The sequence below is a fragment of the Schistocerca serialis genome, chromosome 2, assembly GCF_023864345.2.
Source record: "Schistocerca serialis cubense isolate TAMUIC-IGC-003099 chromosome 2, iqSchSeri2.2, whole genome shotgun sequence".
Lineage (NCBI taxonomy): Eukaryota > Metazoa > Arthropoda > Insecta > Orthoptera > Acrididae > Schistocerca > Schistocerca serialis.
In genome coordinates this window covers 194,602,724-194,615,932 of record NC_064639.1, presented here as the reverse complement: position 1 = coordinate 194,615,932, position 13,209 = coordinate 194,602,724, and the positions used below count along the sequence as shown (strand labels likewise).

At 41.7% G+C, this 13,209-nt stretch overlaps 1 protein-coding gene across 1 annotated transcript in view; it reads left to right on the top strand.

Annotated features, from left to right (window-relative positions):
- The window catches only part of LOC126456929 (uncharacterized), a 274,891-nt gene that overhangs the window by 200,731 nt on the left and 60,951 nt on the right, over window positions 1-13,209 (top strand). Inside the window, exon 19 of the mRNA XM_050092863.1 lies at window positions 4,708-4,873. Within this exon, the coding sequence (XP_049948820.1) occupies window positions 4,708-4,873 (166 nt within the window). The remainder of the gene's footprint in view (window positions 1-4,707; window positions 4,874-13,209) is intronic.

The window sequence follows — 13,209 nt, the reverse complement described above, 5'->3', positions numbered from 1 at the left end:
TCGCTCTCTTCGCCATCGCGATCAATCCAATAATGGATTGCCTCCCAGCTGATGTATCAGGCTCCCTTTTCGTGGACGATTTTACCATCTATTGCAGCGCGCAGTGTACACGTGTCCTGGAGCGCTGTCTTCAGCGTTCACTTGACCGTCTTTACTCCTGGAGTGTCGCCAATGGCTTCCGTTTTTCTGCCGAGAAGACGGTCTGTATTAACTTCTGGCGCTACAAAGAGTTTCTCCCACCGTCCTTACGACTCGGTCCCGTTGCTCTCCCAATCGTGGAGACAACCAAATTTTTAGGCCTTACATTTGACAGGAAACTTAGCTGGTCTCCACATGTGTCATATTTGGCCGCCCGTTGTACCCGTTCTTTAAATGTCGTCCGTGTTCTCAGTGGTCTGTCGTGGGGAGCGGATCGAACCGTCCTACTTCGTCTATATCGGTCGATCGTCCGCTCCAAGCTGGATTATGGGAGCTTCGTATACTCCTCTGCACGGCCATCCATCTTACGCCGCCTCAACTCCATACAACATCGGGGTTTACGACTTGCGATCGGAGCATTTTATACCAGTCCCGTAGAGAGTCTTCATGCTGACGCTGGCGAATTGCCACTCACCTACCGGCGCTATATACTGCTTTGTCGGTATGCTTGTCGGCTACTGTCAATGCCCGACCATCCGTCTTATCGTTCCTTTTTTGACGACTCTCTTGACCGTCAATACGGGTTGTATGTCTCTGCCCTGCTACCCCCTGGAGTTCGCTTCCGTCGCCTCCTTCAACACCTTAATTTTTCACTCCCTGCAACCTTTCGAGTGGGCGAGAGCCGCACGCCACCTTGGCTCCAGGCTCAGGTCCGCGTTCACCTTGACCTCAGCTCGCTCCCAAAAGAGGTCACCCCCGGTTCGGTCTACCACTCCCGTTTTTTGGAACTTCGTTCGAAGTTCATCGACATGACTTTCATTTATACAGATGGCTCTAAGACCAATGACGGGGTCGGGTGTTCCTTTATTGTCGAGGCACAAAGTTTCAAATACCGGCTCCATGGCCATTGTTCGGTCTTCACAGCTGAGCTCTTTGCCCTCTACCAGGCTGTTCTTTACATCTGCCGCCACCGACATTCTGCTTATGTCATCTGCTCAGATTCCCTGAGCGCCATCCAGAGCCTCAGTAATCCGTACCCGGTTCACCCTTTCGTACACCGGATCCAACGCTCTCTTCAGCAGCTGGTGGACGTCGGTTCTCCAGTTAGCTTTATGTGGGTTCCTGGCCATGTCGGTATCCCTGGGAACGAAGCTGCAGATGCCGCGGCCAAGGCTGCGGTCCTCCAGCCTCGGACAGCTTCTTGTTGCGTCCCTTCGTCCGATTTTAGCAGGGTGATTTCTCGGCGCATCTTATCTCTGTGGCATGCCGATTGGGCTGCACTTACCGACAACAAGCTTCGGGCCTTAAAACCTCTTCCCGTGGCTTGGACGTCCTCCTCACGCCCTTCTCGGCGGGAGGAGGTCGTTTTAGCCCGGTTAAGAATTGGACACTGCCGATTCAGCCATCGCCATCTGCTGACGGCTGCGCCGGCGCCGTTCTGCCCATGTGGGCACTTGCTGACGGTTAGACACATTTTAATGTCCTGTCCAGATCTTAACACACTGCGCCTCGATCTTAACCTGCCAAATACTTTCGATGCCATTTTAGCGGATGACCCACGAGCAGCTGCTCGTGTTCTTCGTTTTATCAATTTGACAAACCTCGCTAAGGACATTTGATGATGCTGTTTTTTAATCCTATGCCTGTCAGTCTGTCTTTTATCGTATTTTCCCTTTTAGTTGTTGTGGTCAACTTGTGCCTCACGGTGCATTCTTAGAGTAGTCAGGGCGCTAATGACCATTGAAGTTGTGCGCCCTAAAACCACAAAAAAAAAAAAAAAAAAAAATAGTTAACACGGACTTAGAAAACATTGTTCTTGTGAAACACAACCAGCTCTTTACTCACACAGAGTGGTGAGTGCTATTGACAAGGGATTTCAGATTGATTCCGTATTTATAGATCTCCAGAAGTCTTTTGAGGCTGTCCTACACAAGCGGCTTGTAACGAATTTGCATGCTTATGGAATATCGTCTCAGTTATGTGACTGGATTCGTGACTTCCTGTCGGAGATGTCACAGTTTGTAGTAATTGACAGAAAGTCATCGAGTAAAACAGAAGTGATTTCTGGCATTCCTCAAGGTAGTGTTACAAGCCCTTTGCTGTTCTTTGTCTATATAAACGATTTGGGAGATTATCCGAGCAGCTGTCTTTAAGTTGTTTGCAGATGATACTGTTGTTTATTGACTAGTAAAGTAATCAGAAGATCAAAACTAATTGCAAAACAATTTAGAAAAGGTAGCTGTGTGGTGCAAAAATTGGCAATTGACCCTAAACAATGAAAAGTGAGGTCATCCACATGAGTGCTAAAAGTAATCCATTAAACTTTGTATACATGATAAATCGGTCAAATCTAAAGACCATAAATTCAACTAAATATCTAGGAATTAAAATTATGAACAACTTAAATTGGAAGGAACACACGGAAAATGTTGTGGGGAAGACTAATCAAAGACTGCATTTTATTAGCAGGACACTTAGAAAACGTAATTTTATACATTATCACTGTCAATTAGAACAGTAGTCACTATTTTTTCAATTAGAAGACTTCAATTTTACATGGCCCAGGTCATATCATGCACTCCCTGAATCAGGATTCTCCAAGAGTGTTGTAAAGCTGTTAATGAGTGTTTTGTTTGTCAGCTGCACTGGAAGCGCGCCCTGTCTCTCTCTCTCTCTCTCTCTCTCTCTCTCTCTCTCTCTCTCTCTCTCTCTCCTGGGATTGCAGTTCAGTGGGTGGACTCCAGGGTGAGGGAGAAATGGGCAGGAAGTGGGAGGTCGTGTTGGGAGCTGTGGTTAGTGGATCCCTAGGAGGCAGCAGGTGTGGTAGCTGGGAATCGGACACAGGGGCACTGGATTAGTGAGTTAGTGAAGTGGAAGACAATGATGATGTGGAGACAGAGATTGGTAGGGGTTGACTGGACAGAGAAAGGGGAGACATTTGGGTGGAGGGTGTGGGTGCAATGGGTTAATGGAGATCAAATCCACTCTCACTCCCAACCCCCTTACCGCAGGGTTCGTATCCCAGCAGAAGACCCATGTGAAAGAACTGCTTCATTCACAAACCCAGCACATCCTGTTGTAGTCTTGCCACAAGCATATCCTATTGCATCAGATGCAAGCACCCCTGTGAAAACAGCCATGTCATATACCAGCCCTGCTGCGGTATTTGCATGTTGCATGACATTTTATGTGTGCACAACCGCTAACCAGTTATCCACCAGAATGAACAGCCACCATCAATTTGTGGCCAAGAATATTTTACCACCCAGCTCCAAAACACACTTAGCACAACATGCTGGAGCCCAGTGTCTGTTTCTCAACCCACACTATCTACATTGTTCCTTCTAGTAGTAGCTTCTCCGAATTACACAGATGGGAATTATCCTTGCAAAACAGCCATTGTTCGTGTAACCCTCGTAGCCTCAGTCTCTCCTAACGCACTGCACCCACACATTTTGCCCAACAGTGTCCCATTCCTCTACCCTGTGACCCTCTCCCAATCCACACGTCCACTTCATCATTGTGTGCCCCATGTACTCACCAGCTCCATTGTTTGTGTGTCACATTCCTAACCTGTGCATCTGCTGCTCCACCTCACGAATTCCTATCCCACCCACCGGTAGCACCCCCACAAGCTACCAGCTACTCTTCGCCAACCCCTCCAATACTCTTTGCCTTTATCTCTACCCATGTCAACCGACACAAAACCTCTACCAGTCCATCTGCCAAACTGCAGTCCCAGCATTGTAGGCTCAGTTGGTACAGCTGTGTATGTGCTTGTGTGGGGGGTGGGGTCTCTAGCTTGTTATAGGATTCATATCAAAGCTTGAAAGTTTTCATTCTATTTTTTTTTGTGCCTGTTGATGACTCAATGCTTACACAATTTGGTAATTGGTTCTCTAGTTATTTATTTAATACCACAAAGGTAAACAGTTGTTAAATTATGTTGTTAATTTAGTGTTGTCAGGTAATGTGAACTTGAAGATGAAAAAGGATTATATAGAAATAGTGAACATAATTGCATTTTAAAATGAAAGCTCCAGAACTAGCAGCAATAACATAATATGTTTAATATTTTACACGATGGGCCTGTTAAGGCTTAATTGCCATTATCAAGTGACATCTAGTTGGAAGTGATGATCGTATTGCAGATACAGTAAAATTTGTTGCCGAGTCATGGTAAGTATATCTGTTTTCTAGTTTTTGACAGATATTTTGACAGTTTTATGTTTTGTAAACATACAGTACTCTAATGAGCAACTATCAAAATATCTTTCAACATATTTTTACGTTTTGTAACTCCAAAAAAAAAACATTATTCTTACCACAACTTGATAGAAAAAATTTACTGTAGATGCAGTATGGTCATCAGTTCCAACTGGACGTCACCTAATAATGGAAATTAAGCTGAAACTGGCCTGTTGTGTAAAATATTTAATGTATTACCTTACTGCAGCTAATTTTGGAGATTTCATTTTCATTATGTCTTGTAATGATATATACTCTGCTGCAGGTCCAATGGAACGTAAAATAATTGCATTTGTTTTGCCTTTTCCTTTTTTTCCTTAGATAACAGAAGAATTTTCTACTAAATTGGAGGCAAGTGATAACAGTTGGTGTCTTACAGTACACCACGCAGATTTTCTTAAGGAACTTGTAGCATGTCTAAAATATTGTCAAGACTTAGAGAAAGCCTCTGCTGTATTGTATTATGCTACTAATCATATGCCAGCAGGTAATTATGAGTATTTAATGAGTGTGGTTTCAGTTATCTGAGACTACAGACATGTGTGCAGTTTGCGTTTGCGCGCGCGTGCGCGCGCGCTTGTGTGTGTGTGTGTGTTTGTGTGTGTGTGTGTGTGTGTGTGTGTGTGTGGGGGTGGGTGTGTGGTGTTGACAAAGGCCTTAATGGCTGAAAGCTATAATTGTGTGAATCTTTTCGTTGTGCCTGTTGCGACTCAGCATCTCCGTTATATGGTGAGTAGCAACTTTCCTTCTCTAATATTGAGTATTTAATAATTTTGTTAGTCAAAATGTTTTACACTCTGTATTTCTGCAAATACAGGAGATCATATATTTTTCAAGTAACTTTGATTACTATAAAATATGCCACATAGGCAACTGACAGAAGCCCACCTCTTAAAAGTGTGCATGTCTGGTCACAACAGTTTCTATGCATTGCTCCACTAAGCAATAAAATAACTGAACTGAAAGTAAATATAATTTACTGTACACTGGGCCTCAGTTATTAAATGTGGAGTAATCAGATTTGCCATTACTTACATACAGTTACTTTTGCAATTATTCGAAGATTTGACTTGATATTGTGATAACTTGGTGTGATATGTAAACAGCAGATGTGTCAACAAAATTATGTCCCACAAAATAAAATACAGCTACATTTATAAAACAATGCAATCAGAAATTTAGGCAGCTAATAGTTTGCTAAAAAATTTGCCAAAGAATACCCATCTCTGTAGCTGTGGTTGCTTATGTACATTTTTATGATGGCATCAGACTTGCATTCAGACATTTCAAAACTTGGTGCTGTGGAAATTTTCATTTGGTTGGTAAGATGAGGTGAAATGACGGCATGCGTTTCCTGATAACAGATTTAGTGTCTAATGCCTGAATGAAATTTCAAACCTCTCTGCAGTGTTGCCAGAATTGAGAGTGTGATGCTGTGTTTGTAGGATGGGGATGTTACGATCAGTGTCCCCTTTGTGCCCTTAAAGAGGAGTAGATTTTGTGGTGCCAACAGGTTGCTCGCTCATCTCGCTACCACCACCTCTACATTTCAAATATGGAGTTATCACAGTGACTTGGTCAACAGATAAGCTTGAGAGACAATTCATGTTTTACGAAGGAAAGATGCTTCTGGATGAGAGGGAAGAAAGCCTTTTTGATTTGGTGATCGAACCTACCCTTGTAGGTCTGTCAGCAAACAATGTCATACAATTTTGCTAAGGAGTACTCTACAGCCTTCATGAAGTTTTTAAAAATGAATTTAAAAATGCTGTTCAGTTTAGCTTTTTTTGTACTAAAAAGGACTATACTGCAATCATCTTGTGGCATTGCAGTTCTTCTTATGTCTGTGCTTGCTATGAAAATAGGACGAGGAATTCTGCCTTACACAATACATCTTTCAGTTGGTTATTTTTTCTTACTGTAAAACTGTTGTCACATATTAACATTTTGAGGAACTTTTGGTACAAAATATTTACGATTGTGAATGAATAGTAGTTGTAAAATATTATACGTCATTTGTTTACAATTCACAGTTGAGATGTGTATTAATGAACTGATGCACTGTCTGTTGTTTATTAGATTGTATCTAAATTTCTACCTATAGCTTAATTGGCAAAAGAATGGTTGTATGCATTAGTTTATATACCTTACATGAAGCTATTGGGTATTTATGTTGGTAGCTAGTTTGCTCCACAACCTTCAACTTGTCATCTGCAAACAGCAAAACATAATTTTTATTTTTCTGTTTATTATGTATTTATAAATTGAAATACCATGTTTTTTGTGTGTAACTTATGGCTTTGATGTTGTAGTGTTTTCTCATATGTTTTGGCGAGGTGAATACGCTGACTTATCGTCGTTTGACAATGCACTTTCTACGAATTTTCAAACATGGACACAGTTTTTGCTGTCATTACATGTTATTGTAGCTGTGTTGTATTCATTTGTTTTATGGCTTGTTTGTTTGGGTGAGGTGTGCAAATTTGAAGTTTATTTGGTGTTTGTAGTGTGTTTTTTTTTGTGTGTGTGTGTGTGGGGGGGGGGGGGATGGGTAGTCTTCTCCCCCTTCCTCCCATGAGTAGTTTCAGTGTGGGTGTTATTTGTATAGTTATTCAGTTGTGATGAAGAGGGTTTTATTGCACAATGATGTGTATTCATTTAATACTTTCTTTCCTCGGGCTGTTGATTTTTGGATGTGATAGTTTTCTTCTGTAGCTAATTTTTGGTATAAGCTACTACTAGTTTTAAAGGTCTGTGAGTCAGTTTCAAATTTTTGTTGGGTGGTGATTGTGTGCTATCAGGTGATCTGCGAATGTTGAGTGTGAGCTATTGCATTTCTGTGCTCTGATATGTTCTGTATTCCTGGTTTTGAAATTCCTGCACAAATGACCCACATATACAGATTGACTGCAGTTGCAAGTAAGTTGGTATGTACTGGACTGGCTGTATTTGTCAGTGTTGGTGGCATTTCTTCCAAGTCTGCTTTGTATTGCATTGAAGGTTCTGTATGCTATGTTGAGCCCTTGTTTCTTTAGTATATTACCCACCCTGTGTGTGACTTCGCTGTTGTAAGTCATTATGTGCCATTTGTTGCTTACTGTCTACTGATTTGTTGTGTGTTGTGTTGTGTTTGTTTGTTTGTTTGTTTGTGTGTGCGTTTGATGATAATGTGTTGTTTGTTTTTGGATTTTGTGGTTTATTTTATCTACTCTTCTTGTATCATATCCATTCTCCTGTGCAATTTGTTTTATTGTGTTCAGTTCTTGCGTGTAATCATGTTTGTTCGTGGGTGTTTTGTTCAATCTATGTAGTAAATATCTGAAGCTGGCTTCTTTGTGAGTTATGGGGTGATTGGATTGGTTATGAGTAATGGTCCTGGTGATTATGGATTTCCTGTATATTGTGAATCCGTTTGTTGTTTCTATTGTGTATGGTGTGATCTAAGAAATTATGTTCTCCATCTGTTTGTGTTTCAGTGGTGAATTGTATTTGTGGGTGGATGGAGTTTTATGTTGTCATGAAGTTCTTTTATGCAAGCATAGCAAATTATATCACCTACATATCTGTACCAATATATTATTTTGTACTGTTTTGATATTACTGTTTTGTCAAAGATTTGTTTTCTGTCTGATTGAGGAAAAGCCAGCTAGGAGGCAACTGATTGGTGATCCCATGGACAGTCCATCTGGTTGAGAGTAAAATTTTTTGTTGAATATGAAGTAGTTTTGCTCTGTGATGAGCCTGAATATAGCTGATATTTCTTGTATATTTGCTGTGGGTATGTTTCCTTGCAGTTGGAGGTTTCTTTCTATGATGATGATGGTTTCTTCTGTTGGGATGTGTGTGTACATGGAAATTATGTTAAATGAAAGTAATGTTGCTAAGTTTGGTATGTTTTCATTTCTTATTTTTTCTATTATGTCACTGGAGTTCTTTAGATTTCTGTTTTCAGTGTATTTTTATATTGTCTGTAGGTGTGTGTGTGTGTGTGTGTGTGTGTGTGTGTGTGTGTGTGTGTGTGTAGTATATTGGTGCTTTGGTAAAGTTTATCAATGGACGTATAGGTAAGTTTTTGCTGTGTCGTAAATGTACGAGCTGAGGAAGAGCATCCAATGCTGGAGTTATTGTGCAGTCTGCTCCAGAAGCTAAGAGTGGGGCCAAAGAGAGCCATTAGTGGCATGTGGTCAGTGATGAGGGTAAACTTGGTCCCGCCAATCTGTTGCTCACTACCACCATTATTCCTATGTGCCAGTATTGCACCTGTGCCACAGTGAATCTGTGGTGAAAACCAGGGGCTTGATGGAGTTAAGGGTGTAAGACAGGGTGCCAAGTGCAACATAAGCTTCAGCTGCTTGAAAGCATGCTTACAGGTAACTGACCACCTGTACTGAACATCTTTCCCAACCGGTTAAGCAGATACGTGATGTGGGTTACTTGTGGAAGGGACTTACAATAATAAATAACCCCTCTCAAAAAGAACCTGCAGCTCCTATAAGTTTTGGTGGTGGGATAGAGTATTGGTGGGGTAGGTTTCCACTTCTGCCTGGGCGTTGATTGTTGATTTAACTCTGACACATAGTTGGAGATAGCCACTGGGTTTCTTGACCATTACCAATACCCAAGCATTAGTTTGTACATGGTCACTTAATGTTCACTTACACCAGCTTCGTGGAGGTGATAAAATTTTTGCTTAATGGCTGCCTGTAAAGAGTCACGAAGAGGCTGTGCTGGGCAGAAATGAGGCACAGGATCTGAATGTGAGGAGGTGTGGGCCTGGAAATCATTGGCACACTCCAGGCCAGTTGCAAATAGTGGGAACTGTTTCTGAGATGACCCGAACCTTACCAGTGATGAAGAATCCAAACAGCAAGAAGACATCAAGACCATAAATGTTGCTTACCAAGTAACTGAGAACAACAAACAAAATTACCAGCTGTGCGATCTGTTTACATGTTGTTTTGACTGTGAATTGACTCCGGAGAGGAATTGAACTGTCATCATAGGCAATCAATGTAAGGAGGGCGGGACCAAGTCAGGGGCATGCTTTTGGAGGTTAATCAAAGAAAGGTTAGCTCCTGTGTCCACATGGAAACAGATGGCCCGGTTCACAATCATGAAGTCGATAAACAGCTTAGTGGTGGGAGGACTGCCAAGTGAAACAACTGCCTGAAGTTTATACACTATCTTGTGGAGCATGTGGGGGATGGCATTTGACTGTCCCAATGGTCCCTGACAGGCAGACAGACAGACAGACAGACAGACAGACGGTAAAGATATGGTCATCTTTCCCACAATGAGTGCAGTGCACCCAGTGATCTGGACAGTCTGCACACAGATGTGCTGTGAAGCAACCGGGATATGATGAAAGACCCCACTGCTTATGTCAATGGGGCTTGACAGGCTGTTAAGGGCATGGAGACGTCAAAAATGAGTGAATCATGATGCCTCTGTTAACAAAAATACTTGCAAGAATTCTGCCCCTGAGACAGTGGCTGACTGCTGCTGCCTGGGGTCAAGCCATGAGGTGTCTTTAACTTTTCCCGGCGAATAGAGTGTTCAAATAACTTACGGGTTTGCTGCCGTGTGACGTCGTCGGACACCGCTGATATTTCGACAGGAGCACACCCTGCCATTCTCAAGGCAAAAATGCATTTGTGCCTTGAGAATGGCAGGGTGTGCTCCTGTCGAAATATCAGCGGTGTCCGACGACGTCACCCGGCAGCAAACCCGTAAGTTATTTGAACATGAGGTGTCTGTTTGCTGCTTATGCGATCTGAAAAGAGTGCAGGATTTCCAAAATAATGTCTATGGAAGGGTTGTCCAGTTCGAAGGCTGTAGTACGAACTTTCAGCTCTGGAGCCAGATGGACCAGGACATGGTTCAGAGAATCTGCATGTGAAGTACTGCAAGTCAGGTTTGTACAAGTGAAATTGCAGTGTTAACACAACCTTTCCAAATCCATCACCCATGAGTGGTTGGACTGTCAGCTTGCTTGTGGTATTGGTGGAACTTGGGGCATGATGTGACCACATGGAACCACTGAGAAAAATAACTGGATGGCAACGAACACATTTCATCAAATGTGAGCACAACCAAATTCGAGAGTGGAGCCAACTTTTTTAGCAAGTAAAACATCTCAGAGGAAGCCCAAGAAAGGAAGAGTGACCATTGGAGAACAACATCCGAAATCTGAAAAGCAGAGATGTGCCATTTCAGCCACTGCAAATATGTGTCCCACTTCACCTTTGCGTCATCAAATGGCAGAAACGCGGGTGGATGGCACTCCGCCTGGCAGGGACCACAGCCTGTATGTGTTGGCAACCTTGGCCGGAGTGGCCGAGCGGTTCTAGGCGCTGCAGTCTGGAATCGCATGACCGCAACGGTCGCAGGTTCGAATCCTGCCTCGGGCGTGGATGTGTGTGATATCCTTCGGTTAGTTAGGTTTAAGTAGTTCTAAGTTCTAGGGGTCTGATGACCTCAGCAGTTAAGTCCCATAGTGCTGAGAGCCATTTTTGTTGGCAACCTTGAACCTGTAGAGGATGAGAATGACTTGAGAACCAGGGAGACTAGCCGAGAGTAGTGTCGGTGACTAGCCGAGAGTAACAGGTGGATAATAGGAGAGAAAGACAGACTACAGAGATGGCACTACGAATAACAAGTCCATTGAGAAAACCAAGACTGAAAACTAAGATGACATGAATTCAGAACAGACACAATGATGTGTTGCGAGATCAATATTATTCTGGAGAGAAATCACAGACTGCAGACCCGCTGCACCGCTGGCCTTAAAGGGAGACCACAAGCACCAATAGGCTGCACAGTGTCTTTGCGATGCCACATGCAGCGGCAAGAGCAGCAGCTGCAGAAGCAGTCACGCTGCCTAGCAGCTGTCATCAATTTCCATAGTGTCTGGTGGGCTTTCAGACTCGCCATTCTTGGATACCAGAGAGCTCTTAACCACATAAATCTTGGAGTATTCTATCACTAAAAATACATCGCATAGCAGCAAGTTACAGTAAAGGGATTTTCAGCTGCGGGGACATTATTCATATTGATATTAAAGAATGGCTATATTAATTATAATAAGATGGTGTCATTGCAATGAGTAACAATATGAATAAGGTGAATAGGGAATTAGTAAATACAGCTGCTTGTATTAGTTATTTTTAATGTACAAACATTACCATTGTGCATTGCATCTTGTTTAATTTGCCTCAGTTTAAAGAGCCAATTATTCGGGAATGTTTCTCATTTCAAGACAAGATGAGTAGTCAGTTATTTGGGGGCCATATTTTGAGAATTGTGTTATCACTGGATCATCTCTTGGTGTTGTTTGTAAGTGAAAAAATGTGATATTTGATATCTTCTTTGTTGTTAGCGTACCATGAAGTTCATATTTCTTGTGTATATGTTTAGTTATGTACCTGTATATAAGTAGGATCTGTCTTTGTTTCATGTTTTTGTCAGGAATATTTTTTATTAGCATCCATAGTTATTAGCATCCAGATAGTTTTGCAAATTGTATGACAGTGTAGGATAACATTGGAAAGTTGTTTTAACTTTTGTTGTGATAGTGCTGACCGGAGATACTTTTATTCTTTACGTCTATGTTGCTAGAGTGTCAACAAGAGATGAATTGTTCTTCTACTCAACATGACTAAACCGGAGGTTGTACAGAGTTTCAGGGAGAGCATAGGGGAACAATTGACAGGAATGGGGGAAAGAGGTACAGTAGAAGAAGAATGGGTAGCTCTGAGGGATGAAGTAGTGAAGGCAGCAGAGGATCAAGTAGGTAAAAAGACGAGGGCTAGTAGAAATCCTTAGGTAACAGAAGAAATATTGAATTTAATTGATGAAAGGAGAAAATATAAAAATGCAGTAAATGAAGCTGGCAAAAAGGAATACAAACGTCTCAAAAATGAGATCGACAGGAAGTGCAAAATGGCTAAGCAGGGATGGCTAGAGGACAAATGTAAGGATGTAGAGGCTTATCTCACTAGGGGTAAGATAGATACTGCCTACAGGAAAATTAAAGAGACCTTTGGAGAAAAGAGAACCACTTGTATGAATATCAAGAGCTCAGATGGAAACCCAGTTCTAAGCAAAGAAGGGAAAGCAGTAAGGTGGAAGGAGTATATAGAAGGTCTATACAAGGGCGATGCACTTGAGGACAATATTATGGAAATAGAAGAGAATGTATGTTGCTAGAGTGTCAACAAGAGATGAATTTTTCTTCTACTCAACACTTGAGATACTACTTAACCTATGTGCCCATGAAATTGATTCTATAATCTTTCTTTGTTAGTAATTTGTATGGCAATCTGGCTTTCCTTTAACCAAACTTGATATTTTGAAAACTAGCAATTCTTGTACACTTTAGATTTTTCCATATTAATAGTTCAGCAATGTATTATCTGTGGCTACTTCATGTTTTGTAACTGTAGAAAACAGTTCATTTCATTATCACTCTTTAAAGCTTTGAATAAGGCATGGCAACTTTTTCAGATAAATTTTTCAGACAATGCGAGTTATTTTTTCACACCCTACCAAGAAAGTATTTATTTCCACTCTTTATAGCAATAGAAAATCATAATTAACGGAACTGTTGCTTTTGTAGTCACTGTTACATAGTGCATTGCTACCAGATGATCTTTCATTACTAGATACTATGTAGGCTGGGTACCACAGAGGTTTAATTTGTGGATCCTTTTCATATCATTTCTTTTTTGCAATTACATTAATAATGGTCTCAGGGAATGAGAACAAAATGGCAGTATCTTCTAGAGTTTGCTGGTCATTGCTCAAAAGTGTCACTCCGAATGA